This window comes from Quercus lobata, chromosome 6, assembly GCF_001633185.2.
Source record: "Quercus lobata isolate SW786 chromosome 6, ValleyOak3.0 Primary Assembly, whole genome shotgun sequence".
Classification (NCBI taxonomy): Eukaryota; Viridiplantae; Streptophyta; class Magnoliopsida; order Fagales; family Fagaceae; genus Quercus; species Quercus lobata.
In genome coordinates this window covers 49,425,168-49,440,493 of record NC_044909.1, presented here as the reverse complement: position 1 = coordinate 49,440,493, position 15,326 = coordinate 49,425,168, and the positions used below count along the sequence as shown (strand labels likewise).

General features: G+C 33.0%; 1 protein-coding gene across 1 annotated transcript; it reads left to right on the top strand.

The window, feature by feature from the left end:
* Positions 1-4,427: 4,427 nt before the first annotated feature.
* Positions 4,428-7,174, top strand: LOC115995291 (1-aminocyclopropane-1-carboxylate oxidase homolog 4-like). Its single transcript, XM_031119797.1, has 2 exons — positions 4,428-5,443; positions 6,560-7,174. Exons 1-2 carry the CDS (start codon positions 4,586-4,588, stop codon positions 6,812-6,814), a joined length of 1,113 nt encoding a protein of 370 aa, XP_030975657.1. The 5' UTR covers positions 4,428-4,585; the 3' UTR covers positions 6,815-7,174.
* The last annotated feature ends 8,152 nt before the right edge of the window (positions 7,175-15,326 follow it).

Genomic DNA, 15,326 nt, shown 5'->3' with positions numbered 1-15,326 from the left:
TAGTGTCATTTCTTGATTGCATCTTCGTTGTCATATATGCTGCAAATAGTGAGGCTTCATAGCCTCTTTTAACCTGTTCGTGGTGATTAGCTCATTACCCTTGACTGTCTGGCACGTGCCTTCATATTTTATACTCTGATAATTGCTTGAATTAACGGATTGAGATAGGTATTTCACCTTGTGCAATAGTAATGAATGGTCAAGATTGAAAGTTAGAAAAAATAACTTTCAATCTTAATCATTAAAAAAAAAAAAAAAAAAAAGGTAAAAAGACAGAAATGTAAAAAAAAAAAAAAAATTGTCTAGGAAATGAGATAATTGCATGGTTGCAATTGCACCAGATCTTAATCTTGAATTAACCACTCGAAGTACTCATTGCCTCTCATTCCTCGTGACGGCTTGAAACTTTCAATAGGTTAATATGATCTATCATTTCTTTGGCTTTAATCTTTAATTTTCTTTTTGAAAGATAATTTATAAAAAATAACTAGCAATCTCAATCATTATATATAAAAAAAAAAAGATTAAAAGATAAAAATGTAAAAAAAAAAAATTTGTCTAGGAAATGAGATAATTGCATGGTTGCAATTGCACCGGATCTCAATCTTGAATTAACCACTTGAAGTACTCATTGCCTCTCCTTCCTCGTGATGGCTTGAAACTTCCAATAGGTTAGTATGATCTATCATTTCTTTGGCTTTAATCTTTAATTTTCTTTTTGAAAGATAATTATACTATGCTTCTAACCCCGCAACTCGAACCATTTCTTTCTAAACCATCAAACACTCTGTGTATGAGAAGATGTCAATTCAGTTACAAAGCCATTGACTTAATCTTTAAGTAAATTATTTCTAACTTGGCAAGTGTATTAGCATATCCTTTTCATTTATTTTATTTTATTTTTAGTAAAGAGGATAATGCATTAACAACTAAAAGGCCCTTGAACTAGAGGCAACAAACCGATCATACATTGTTCCAACAGAATCTAATCTAAGCAAAAATACAACATCAGATGGGGGTTCCATAAAAATAGTAAAATCCTGAACCATAATAGCTCCCCTGCGTGCTAATGCATATCCTTTTCACATGGCTCATTTCCATCTTGCCATGTACTTTCATTATGTACCAATAACAATAGAGTATGTTAACAATGATGAATAATGTTGTGAACCTAGTTAGGAATACGGACATAATTTTTTGTAATTAGTGCAAAATTATTCTTACTTAAATTTCACTTTTATTTGAGTTCACTATTGATAGATATGTCAACAATGATAATAATGTCGTGTACCTAGAATGGACAAGGATGGACAAGATAGGTTGGCGAATCAACCGCGTGCTTTTGAACTTTCTGTACCTTTTATTGGACTAGATATAAAGAGTTTTAAAAAATCATACAAAAAGTTATTAAAAAAAAAAAAAAAACAAATATATGGAAGAGGTTTAATACATTAAGAGACCCAAAAATGTAGTCAAATGTTGGTGGATGATTCGTCCATGCTTTTATTCAAGGCACTTGGATTTCAAACATCTCAATGGACAAGGATGGATTGAGATCTGTTAGAATACTGCACTAGCTAGCAAGATATAGATTGACATATCAACCATGAGATTTTGAATTTTTTGTATCTGTTACTGTTACAAAAAGTGACATAGGTACGACAAAAGATGCGTTCAATTTTTATGCTTTGTTATTTTTCAAAAATTTATGTAATTTTCGTTATTTTAATTTTTGGGGTTTTGTGTTCTTGTTTTTAGGTGTTTTTAAGGCTTTCACAGTAAAATTAGTGTTCTATTATGGTAGGATATTGATGAGAATCAGTTTAGAAATATTTTAACTTGCAGAATAAGTTTTTTTTTTTGGTGACCTTTAAATAGGTTTCCAAGATGTAAAACAGAAAAAAAAATGATATTTTTATTATTTCCGGTGGATTTCAATATTCAAGAGCTCTCTTATAGATTTAAGGATTTCGTTAAGCAAGAATGAGATTTAGCCTCTACTACGCTTTGTATTCTATGTCTATTGGTATTAGAGCTTGTTAGTATCCTAATAGCTAACCTACTGCATTTTTTTGGTTTTGCGTTAGGTAATATTAGTGCTTTTTAATGATTTGGTATGACAAAAAACCAAGGGGAGCATAACAACCATGTTGAAAGAGATTAGGGGGTACAATCCTTTTGGGATGCACTCCAAACTTATCAACAAAGTAGGAATGAGAATTCTATAAGATTTGCAATATGCTCATCAATCTTGGTTTCAAAGACAAAGGTGATCGTGATGATGGTAGAGGTATACATGTCAAAGACTATGCTTATAATTGATCCATCAACCTGCACCTTCATAATTTTAATGATATTCCATATATACTTTGATGGGGTATCATACAAAGAAGATTTCACAGAATAGATCTTTAGATCTTGTATATCTTGAAAATTATTTTGCTTGTAGAAAGATCCCTGAATATTAATTTCAAGGTGCAATTTGTAATAGGAAATTTTTTTATTGTGATGTAGCAAATTAGTGCAATGATATAGAGTATTTCAGAATGCGAAGGGGGCAAGCCTAGAATTTTCTCATGGCCAAGAATGAAAAAGATGAAGGTAAACAATTCCTTTTCTTTTGATTTTGATGAAATTATGTTTTGTACAAGTCAAAATTATGAGGGAATAAACTCATATATTATGGATAGAAACAAGATTTTAGGTATTCAATTATCAAGTGAATTCAGGGTTCAATGATAACAAGCCAATTTTTGAAGAAGAAAATTTTGAAGACGTTGTGTGATGATGAGATTGTAGACCGAGATACTATTTTGCACGAAATTATTGAAGAGACTCTAGAGGAAAACACAAAATTAGAATGAAGTGATTTGTAAAATTGCATCGAGGAAAATATTGTGTTGAGGAAATTGTTCTATTACAAATCTAATAGGGTATCAATTAGAATTAGTTTAGGAATATTCTATTTTGTAAAATAATTTTTCTAGAGCCATTAAATAGATCTCCAAGATGTAAAGTGAAATTAACAAAATAAAATTGAGGATTTTAATTTTTTTGGTAGATTCCAATATGCTTCCTTGTTGATTTGAGGATCTCCTTATTAATTTAAAGGTTTCATTAAGTTAGAACAAAATCTAATCCCTATCACGATTCTATTCTACTTCAAAATGCTTATATATAAAAAAAGAGTAAAATATCATTTTCGTCTTTAAACTTTTACAAAAGTTCGTTTTTTATTCCTAAACTTTTAAAAGTTTGTTTTTCATTCTTAAATTTTGTAAATGTTCTATTTTTCATCCTTTCATCTATATCAGTTACTTTATATCTTATATGATCTAACGGAATGTTGACTTGACATTTGACTTTTACCAAATCATTTAATTATAAAACATTTGGACATGTGGCTCACAATGATTTGCACGCATGGATTAAATATTTTAGACAAATTTACCCCTCACAATGATTCGTCTGTCCTCTGTTCTCACAGCCAAATGCACCTTTTCTTCTCTCAGGTGAGATCTCGACGCTGGCAACAAAAGCAAGATACAATTGTAGTTTGGGACTCAAAACTTTCGCTTGATTAGGACTAGCCATATGTGTGGCAATACATGTAAACTTAATGGGTTTGTATTTTGTAGTTGAAGCGGTGGACATGGAGATTAAAGTGAAATGAATTAAAATTATAATAGACCTACAAGTTCTCTTTCTAAGTTTTGGAATTGTCAATCATTTCTTTTCTTCCGGAAGATGAGCTTCTCTTCTCTTCTCTGTCAAAAATCCTTTCCATTGTTTCTCTTATCTGGTTTTTAATTGGTTTGCAATTCTGAGCACACTTTTTGGTGCTTCAACAATCTTTAGGACAAACATTTCATCTCCTCAATGCAAGTGAACGGAGTGGTTGGGGTCACCGTTTTGCACTTGCCGATTTCTGGTTATTGATGAGGCTTGCTGGTTAAGGTGTGGCTGGGATGGGTTAGGGCCATGGGAGCATTGGAGTTTTCATGTTTAGAGCCACGTGTCAATAAATTTATAAATAAAATGGTTTAGTCCAAGTCAGATAATATGTCATCACTATGTTAGGTCATGTAGACATAAACTAACAAACATAAACAGAAAGATGAAAAATAGAACATTTTGTAAAGTTTACGGATCAAAAACAAACTTTTGAAAGTTTAAGGATAAAAAACGAACTTTTGTAAAAGTTTAAGGATGAAAATGTTATTTTATCCAAAAAAAAAAAAAAAAATTCATACAAAATGTTAGGAACATGTAGATGAGGTTTAATCCCTTAAGAGACACAAAAAGAAATGTAGTGGATGACTTGTCCATGCATTCATTCAAGTGCACCCTGATTTCAAACCAACAAGGACAATGATATATGGAAAATTATATCATGTATGGGCTACATGTGAGAGAGAGAGGGGCAGCGTGTATACTTGTTCATCATGTTCTATATCCGGACAATAATTCTTTATTATATATACGGCACCAAGCAAGGCAAATACTGCACACAATAAAAATCTGTGTACGTAGCCTTTGCTCAAAACACATTCATTCAAACACTTCAGTCTTCACTGAACAAAAAATGGCAGCTACTCATATTGCTACTCCCATCTATGACCGTGTGAAAGAGGTTAAGGAATTCGACGAATCCAAGATGGGTGTCAAGGGCCTCGTTGATTCTGGCATTACCTCAATACCCAATATGTTCATTCACCCACCTGAGACTCTCTCCACCCTCAAAAAGCCCACCACTCAAACATGCACCAAAAAGTCCATACCACTAATCGACCTTTCCAACTTCAACATCCCCACCAAACGACACCAACTTGTGGAACAAATCAGAGATGCCACTTCCTCATGGGGCTTTTTCCAAGTCATCAACCATGGGATACCTCTGTCAGTCCTAGACGAAACCATGAACGCAATCAAAGCCTTCCATGACCAACCCCATGAGGTCAAGTCCAAACTCTATACCCGTGCTCATGATAGGGAAGGGGTAATATACACGAGCAACTATGACTTGTACCGAACTAACGCTGCAACATGGCATGACTCGCTCGCGGTTTGGTTGTCCCCAGAGAAAAAGCGTGCAGAGGAGAAGGAAATTCCTGAGGTTTGTAGGAAAGAGTTGCTTGCATGGGATTTGCATTCAGAAAAGGTGGCTGAGACTTTGTTGGAGTTATTGTCTGAAGGGTTAGGTTTGGGGGCTGAGAAGTTTAAGGACTTGGGGTTTTTGGTTACTAAGCTGATTGTGGGGCACTACTATCCTTATTGTCCACAGCCGGATCTGACGGTGGGGCTTACACCTCACACAGACTCAGGGTTGACTGTGTTGTTGCAGAACCAGGTGGGAGGGTTGCAAGTGAAGCATGATGATGAGTGGGTGGATGTAGAGCCCATCCCTGGAGCATTGACGATCAACATTGGCGATACCATTCAGGTATAACATATTTTCTTATGAAAAAAAAAAGAAACAATTTCCTTGGCGCAATATTTTTCAGGACTACTACTAATACTAGAAGTTGCGAATTTTTTTTTTCTTGAATAACACGTTTTATTGAAAAACAAGGACAACAAAAAGGGATTTGAGAGAAAAACTAGCCTCTCATATTACAAAAAATGGATTGATACATAATGAAATAGTGTAAAAATAGTAAACTCATGTAAAAGTAATGTTACTTTTATTACTATAAATCATATCAAAAGTTAGAAAATGATTAAATTGTAAAACACGCTTCTAAAATTTAATTGGATGAGATAAAATATGTGGCAAACTTAGGTGTTACTTAACAAACACATCATAACAAGATGGACGAAGGGGTTGTTAATCAAATCAATCCCCTAACTAATTAAAGCAAGCATATCAAAATTTTGAAATATTAGGAGGCAAAATCAAAATGATCCCAAATTTTAAGATGTGTTTTACAATTTAGTCTAATTCAATGGTATAACCAAAGGGAGGATTTAGACCTTGGTTGGTTATCCTAATATAGGAAAATATCCTATATAACTGGGCATTAGACTATGTTTTATAAAGGCATCAATAATAATAACAATACATTAGTTAGTGTGTAACTATTTATATGTCTCACGTCACTCCATGTGTATGACTATCGTAAGATGTAATTTATAAGAAAATGGTTGCTCCTATAATTTATGTTTGTCCTGATTGTATTGTTTCATTTGGATTAACGTATTTAAAGAGAAATATTTTGATTTTAAATTTTAGTTTAAATAACTCGAATAAAGTATGAAATGAAAAACTTTTCTCCACTATGAATGAAATTTATTGATAGATTCAATATAACTAAGTGTAAGATGTCATTTTAAATCCGTAACATTACAAGTGTTCTTATTTATAATAAGAAATTGTTCTTCAAATCCTTAATTTGAAATCCTCAAATTTAAACATTATTTATAGAATTTTGTGCATGTTATTCAATAAAAACACTTACATCATGTGTTTTTGCTGTGTCATGTTCTCTGCGTACATGTTAGAAAGTTTTGTGCAGTTCTCACTAATTTTGTAATTTTTTATTTAATTATTTTCTAACAGATAATGTCTAACGACAAATATGTAAGCGTGGAGCATCGTGTTTTGGCTAAGGCATCTAAAGAGCCACGTATCTCAGTCGTGGCATTTTTCAACTTGGAGACTGAGAGCGATACTAATTACTTTGGACCATTACCTGAATTATTGACACCTGATAAACCAGTTCTTTACCGTAAATTCACGATGCCAGAATTCCAGGAAGGTTTTTATAGCAAGGGATTGGATAGCAAGTCTTTCATTCAAAAAATCAGGCTGTGAAATGAGAATGATAACTAAATAAAGCTACAAGTAGAATATTTTCACGAAAATTTCATAACAAAATCTAATTGGCAAGCTTTGATTGGTTCCCATCTTGGCCCATCATTTGCATTACTTTTTCACTTACCATTAATAGTTTACCATCTAGACTTTGTTGTGAAATTGTTCAGAAAATATTATAATCGTAGCACTATTCATACTAAAGAGCAATTTTAAAGTCAATATAATGCATGTTGCATATTTATGTACCTGAATGGAATGGAGTGACCCATTCCTTGCTCTAGAAAGTGTATTGCTTGAGGCATAATAAATGACGCAAACTTAAGTACTTAGCTTAAAGCTATCCAACTATGAATAAAATTCATGCTGAATAAGCTTTTAGTATATATTTTATTTCATATTGCTTTTTTCTCGAACCAATTTTTCAATCTGAGTGGTACCTCTTCCAAACAAAGAAAAGTACAATGACCAACATTTACTATCCAATTAACTTGAAGCACCCCATAATGTAATGGGTTCCAAAATATAGGGATTAACATATTTACTTCTTTATTACTGCATGCTCTTGACGTGGAAGTTACTCTATAAATATAAATACTTGCTGAGTGTTGGGGTAAGAGTCAGGGTTTAAGTTTTCAGAAGAGAGTTTCACATACATTTACATTTAGATTAGGCTAGAGTAAAATATTTATCTTGTATATATATATAAAAAATATATATTTACTTCTTTTCCCTCTTTTGAGTTAGGATCTCTAAATAGACTTTTAGCTGAAAACTGCACCTCACTTTAAGAAGGAAAAAAATCATAGGTATGGGACCCAAAGATTGGAGAAATCATAAATTAGAAGTGGGACAACCAAATGACAATTTCATACTGTATAAGAAATACCCATTGGGAAATGTCATAATTTTTTTTTTCAATTGTTTTTACTAGCAGTACAACTTCATCTCACCAATGGAACAAAGTCATATGAAAATCTCACAACAAATTAATATAAAACATTTTAACTTCACAAAAAAATTACACTATAAGACACTGCTAGCTCCAAATCATATCTATTCTCTCAAAATATTCTTCCCATTCCAAGCATTGGTTCTCAACTGTTATTACTGCCAACCACCATACTGTTAATCACAGTTACCATCCATATATCGAGTTTGGACCTCTACGACCAGCTGAACCTCCATAACCACTAGCAGCTCCTCTTTGACCAGGAGGAGGCATAACACTCCCAAGTCCCAACATATGGTGCTCATTTGCCTTGCGGTGAATATGGCCCTCCACCGTAGCCTCCAACTTGGGGCTCACGATTTTGGTTATAACCCCCATTCTGGTTTCCTTTAGGATTGGTGCCTATTTGGACCTCCAGGAGGACCATGAGGCCTTCCATATTGTTGATGACTAGGTCCAGTAGACACTGGAGGTTGTGTATTGATGGGATGATTAGGCCTATGCCAATGTTGCGAATGATCTTACTCGGTATGTTGAATGGGAGGCAGGTAGGCATGCTATTGAGGGTGCTGCAATTTCTCTCTCTTTGCTATTTCTTCATTTTGTCGTTGTTTTTTTAATTTTTTTTCCATTTAATTTCTGATGTGATGATTCATACTGCGGCAGGTTACATGATCAAAAGATAAAAGCAAGGTTACAACGGTAGCACCATAGCACACAGGCACTCTCACAAAACTCAAACCCCAAATACACCTAAACAACTCTCTCTCACGAAGCACGTGATAAGAAAATTTTCTATAAATCCAAAGCACGACTTAGCTCTATACTGTTCTCTATTCAATATTGCGGCACAACTCAATTCTCATGCTATTAAAAAGAGCCGCCTTTATATACATCATGAGTTTGGCCAGGGCTTAATGCCCTTTTAATTAGTTGCTGAGGTTACTGATGTTTGTAGGAAACAGAAGGTTGCATGGGAATCGCATGCAACAAAGGTGGCTAAGGCTTTGTTGGAATTATAGTTTGAAGGGTTAGGATTGCAGGCTGAGAGGTTTAAGAACCAATATTTACTTCTTTTTTCTCTATAGAGAGACTGTCGGTTTAACCGTTTAAGACCTACTAGATAGTAGATACATGTAAAAATGCATATGACTTTAAATTTTCAGGTTTGCATCACATGTACGTGAAGTTCAAATTCGCTGCGCTATTTTGTGGAGCACTTGATGACATCAGTTTGCTATTTCAAATTTCCAACATGATTATATGTCTTTGATTTTTTAGGTTTTGCCATAAGTTATTTCGTCTATGAGTTCATGAAGATAGTTCTCAAAGTTGAGTCCGCATGGAAGTGCAATTCTGCCATAAAATACATTGGAGAACGCTTCTGCCAGACTATTGAACTCTTTTTAAATTTTTAAAACAAAAACTGATGGAAGTTTTCCCTCAATGAATCTTCTCCGTTAACCTTTTTTTTTTTTTTTTTTTTGTTTATTGGAAGAAAAAAGTGAAAATATCTTCCCTCAAATTTTCCTTTTTATTTTTATTTTTTATGGGCAAGGTATAATGTTTTGATGTTCTGATACCATGTTCTTGATGTTCTGGAAACTTAAACCCCAACACTTGCCCCTCCTATATCTTATAAAAACTTGTACTTGTGGGGGTGTTAGGAGTTTTACTTGTTGATGATGGCATGAGGAATGAGGGTGCTTGGACAGCATTGGGCCAATCACTTGACTTCATGTTTTCTCAATACACTCCCAGCTCCTCATGCTTGACTAGTGATGCTCCTAAGGACTCTTTGAGGGGGACCTGCCCAGTCTCCCTCTTTGAGTTAGATCGATGAGCAGTGATGAGGGGCAGCATGTGGAGGCACCTTGCTCCACATGATGCCCTAAGGCCATGGCAGAGGAGAGCCATGGTGGGTAGAGAAGGATTTTGATAATGGGCAGCAGCAGGTGGTGCTGACCTTATGTGAGGGTGCATGGCATTGGTGGCTTAGTTGTTGGTTCCTTATGTGTGGGCTTGGTGGCTGGAGTGCAAGGCAAGGCTGGGTTGCTGTGATGATTGAATGCTATGTACAAGGCATTGGGCTAGTGGGGGCCGGCTGAATGCATGGACAAGTGTTAGTGGGTTGATAACAGTTGCTTTGTGTGCTGCATGTAAGCATGCTGTGTGGGCTGTAGTGCTGATGGGAGGCTTTGAGCATGGGCTAAGCCTCCTAAAACGGGTGAGAACATGTTGTGTGGGCTGGTGGAGAATGGGCAAAGGCCTCATGGTCTGCTGAGACATGGGTTGTGCATGTGCAGCATGTGCAGTGGCAGTTACCAAGAAGTTCCTAGCTTTCCTAATGATCAGACTTGCTATGTAGGGGGCTGGAAATGTGAAGAGTAAGCCAAACATCATCAGTTGAAGGTGTCCTAAGTCAGAATACAAGTGGCAAATTGTCCAAAACCCAGCAATTACTAGGCAGTAATTATCATAACAGTTAATTCTGTGTATATAACCCTAAGGATGTTGGGGGTGTCAACAGCAGAGTGTATTTTGGCCTTGGGAAAATTCTGTGTAATTCTCTAGGCTTGTAAAATGGTTTCCTTTGTACTTGAGATTAAGTAATAAAGTTTGAGGGTGAGTTTTCTATAAATATTGTGTGTGCTGTGTGTTTAAACGTTCCTATATTATCTGTTCTAAGTATTATTGTAGTGTGTGTGTGGTGTTGGCTGAGACTAAGTCAGGAACTTAGGGCCATCATAGGCAGAAATTTTGAGTGAAAAATTGACTCTATGACAATGAGTGATCATCGCACTAAGGATGCATGGTAGTATTAATTAATCATATAATACTAACACGCTATAAATTGGTTCAACTTCAATTGAAAATTTAAAACATGCACTTATAATTTCTTCTAGTAGTCGTATTATGGATTAATTTACAATAAATAAATTGATAAAGAATGCGAAGAATTTCTTTTATTATTCAAGCAATCAATAAAACTGGAGTCATAACAAAAATTCATAACAATAACAGTATATATGTAAGGTGATATGTAAATTGGGCAGTGATGTGAAATTTTTATTGTCACCCTCACCACAAATCTAGCAATCAATAAAACTAAAGTCACAACAAAAATTCATAACATTAATTGTTTATATGTAAGGTGATATGTAAATTGGGGGGTGATGTGAAATCTTTGTTGTAACCCTCGCTAGAAATTAGAAATTTGCAATTTTCCATGTACATTGACATGAGTTAGGATTGTGTGCCTATTGGATTGGGTAAGTTGAGGATAAAAATTTCAACCAATCCACCATTGACAGGTTGGAAATATTCCAAACCGCCGCCGACCCACCAACTGCAAAAAATGGCATGTTGGTTGAAAATTTGGGCAGTTTTGACTTGACACATCAAGTGGGTTATGCAAGTTAGTTTTAGTTATGTGTCATATAATAAATTTTAAAATTTATTTAGCCATTTAGAGATAAATTTAAGAAGTTGTATTTCCTTTAAATCCTATAAATCATTGAAGAAAACTACAGGAAGTAACCTGCTTTCCCATAGATCAAAGTATACATGCCCACATTTCCTAAAGATACTTAAACTATGAGTACTTTAAAATCAACATTTTCTAAAAAATAAATTAATAATAAAAACTATGAGTATCATAACCATGTTACTGTATATGTTTATAAATATGTTGGAAAGTATCATTCATTTTTCATTTAAAACATGTGTAAATTATGGAGTTAACAAAATTTAATTAAAGTCTAGGTTAAAATGCAAATTGAATCCTCTAAGTTTGACTAAAATTTATTTCAGGCCTCTAACTTTACTTTCGTTTAATTGAGTCCTCTAAGTTTTAAATTTATTCAATTCATGTCTTTCATCCAATTCCGTTAAAAAATTACCATTATGTATGTAATTAACTAATAAAAAAAGATTTTTTGAAAAAAAAAATTCTCACATAAAATATCTATAGAATGATTTTATTAATTTTATAATATTTTTACGTCAAAAAAATATTTTTTTAATGCCAATTTTTTAAAGAAAGTGGACGAAGACCTAAATTGAATAAATGTAAAACTTAAAAGATTCAAATGAATGAAAGTAAAGTTAAAAAACTGAAATGAATTTCAGTTAAATTAAGATGATGTAATTTGCATTTTAGCCTAAATTTTGTATATAGGTGAGTTGAATTGAGTCTTGACAATTTAAAAAAAAAAACCCAACTCAATGCCCAACTTGACCCGTCATTTTAATACTTTAACCCACCCAACGCACTTGAATATCAATTTATATACATATGAAATAGGGCGGTATAGACGTATAGTGCAGAATGGGTCAAACAATTTGAACGAATTTAGCAGACTGTTGCAAGACATGACTGTGCAAGCAGCCGAGCCCCACTAGCTAGCACGTGCATAAATATGCACTACAATTTCAGATGCTTTCCATCTACCCTGAGAAAAATCTAAAAACTATGATTGATGCATATGCTGTCAAAGTACCCTATTACTATTATCTTTTTCTTTTGGAGGATGGGTATCCCACTTAGGTCACCCTTACGAGTAAGCAGGGGTGGAGTTAGGGGGGGTCGAATTGCCCCCGACCTCACCCAAACTAACACCCCCTTAATATTCTTATATTTTCTTTGTGTATGTTTTTGTTTGCTTTAAGCTTATATTTTGTAACTCTGTATGTAATATTATGCTACAGGGTTGTCACTTTTAACTTTACGTGTAATTTTACTTTTCTTGGCTTATGATTAGTAAGAAGCTCATTATATTCCCCTTAAAAAAATCATTTTTAGTAACAATAGCTTTGACCTGAAATTTTATTTTGAAAATATTTCAAACTCGTCTAAAATATAACGAAGAGAAAAATTCTTATATGTACTCTATGTAGTCTTGAAATTAAAAAATGGTATATTATCACAACATCTCCAACCAATATGCCAAAATTTTTATGTTACTTTCTTTAATTCTTCTATAATGCTTTTACGATAAACATAATATAGCATAGAATTAATAAACATCAATACTTTTATGATTTAAAAATAAAAAACGTCATACAATCTATTTGTAAAAAAAAAATCTAATGCTATGCAAAAAAAAAAAAAAAAAAAACGAAAACAACAACAACAACTTAACACTTACATTATATTTTATATGCTAATAAATTTTTTTGATTAATTAGTTAAGTATTTTTTTTAATTATACTAATTAAAAAAATTGAAATTGATTTTGCCTTCAACTCTTTATTTTCATCTTGCCCCTCCTAAACTAGAATCCTAGCTCCGCCATTGCAAGTAAGCACAAATATTGCTTTGGAGACTTTGGTGTATGAGTACAGATGTAACATGTTGTATATAGACTCTATATTAGTTTTATATAGATGTAACATATTTCTTAGTTTTTTCTGTAGGAACAAAATTGCAGATTATCAAAAAATAGACTCTATATTATGAAGGATAGATACATGTAGATAATAAAGATAGCTGAAACTTGAAGGCACTAATAAATTCCTGCACTAGTTCCTCAAAGAAGATTTCTTTTCTCTTCTTGACATGTTCTTCATGGCATTAGGTAGCTAGGATATAGACAGTAACAACGAGAGCAAGAGAGTAGGTATGTTCATATGTGGATCCAATAGAAGATTCGGAAAGACTATTCTCACAATTTTAGCTGAAACAGATCACTACAACAATCGATTGTTGTGACTTTTAGCTCGCCTAAACCTTTCCAATGAAACTATTCCGCCCATGCAATATTCTAACGATTCTCCAAAGTCCAAAACTCCAAGTTCAACATAGGTAGGCGCGGTCTTGAAATTTTAGGTTTAAGTAAATAGTATTGAATTGGTCATAGATGACATATATATGGAGTAAGATCTTCTATGTTGGTTTATATATATTCAAGGCCGGCTCGATATAATTTGAAGGCCTAAGCCAATAAATTTAAGTGGGTCCTTTTATATATAAATGTCAATTAAATAAATTTATTTAATATTAACCGAATCAAGATTAATTTGATGGATTAATACAAACCAGACCAAAGTTGATTTGATACAGAGATTTAAATATCATAGTTCAAGCATAAGATTCAAAAAAATAAAAAAAAAAAATTTCTTTTTTAATTAAAAAAAAAGTGGTTTACTTTTTCTTGGATATAAATCGATACATGGTTAAGTAAAGTTGTAATCTAATATTTAATTGTATATTTTGGTGTTACGAGATAGATAAAGATTATTTGGTGTGTAGCTTGTAGGAGATTAGATACCTAATTTTGATAATTTACCGTGTAAAATATAGTTTTGCAAAAACTAAAGTCTCAATTTATTAGGATAAATTAATCATTATTGATGAAATGGCATATTTACGGCATTTATGTTTTTTAACAATTTAGGATTTTAATTGGGTTAGGTTTTTTATGTTGGCCTTTTTATTTTGGAGGCTTTGTTAGAGATTAGAAAAAGGAAAATGTCAAATCTACTATACAAATTTTACTACCAGTAACTATGGATCCAAGTATCAACATTATGGGGGCATTGTTAAGGATTTGCGAGTCATTATAACAAAGAGCAATTGCATGCAAAATTTTCAAGTAGAAAATGGCTTCCTTCCCCTAGACTAAACAATAAAAACCCAGTAAAACTGATTCCCCCCCCCCCCCCCCCCCCCCCCCCCCCCAACTGCTTCCTGACAGTGAAGATTCTAGTTTGAAGCTTAAAATATTTGACATGAATATTATTCAAAACCCAGATGTAAATGGCACACCAAATGCACTCTACCTCTGGCATTATGGCTACAGTTGTAGTAGACACATGCACTCGACCCTGTGTTTCTGTCTAAGGAACGTTGAACCCAATATTGAACACCATTTTCAGCCTTAAGAATAGAGAAATAAATACATAAATAAAGATACACCTGCTGTATATATAAGTATATACAAAAATAGGTTGTAATAATGATATAAGTTTGGAGAATATTCATTTGTAAAATGAATTAAATAGAATTTTGAGATCTAGAATTTTCTTTGTAAAAATTCAAGTTTCAGGGTGTTCGATCGGTCGAGACTTTAGTTCGATTGATCAAAGCAATGAGAAAGACTTTTTGTTTGAGGCCTTAGGCCTATATATATATATTGAGAGCATTTTTTTTTTTTTTTTTTGTGTATGTTTAAGTTCATTCTAGACATGTCAGCAAAAAAAAAAAGAAAAGAAAAGAGTACACTCTAGACACTCTTAAGCCTTTTATTGTAATTTTAAAAAAAGTAAAATTTAGATATACAGTATCTTAAGTTCTATACATCGGTTCCCTCAATTAAATTCAAACATCTTATTGTATTGACTTATAAAATAAAAAAAATGTTGTTTATTTTAAAGACAATTAAATTCAATCCACCCAAATGTTTGAATTTATTTAGAAAACTTAATATACTGTAGCTATTTTATCTAAATTTTACTTTTTTTTTTTCTTTCTTATATGTGTAACCCAACTAATTTGGTGATTATTTATATATATATATATATATATTATTATTACTTTGTAGTAATTTATGTACTAAT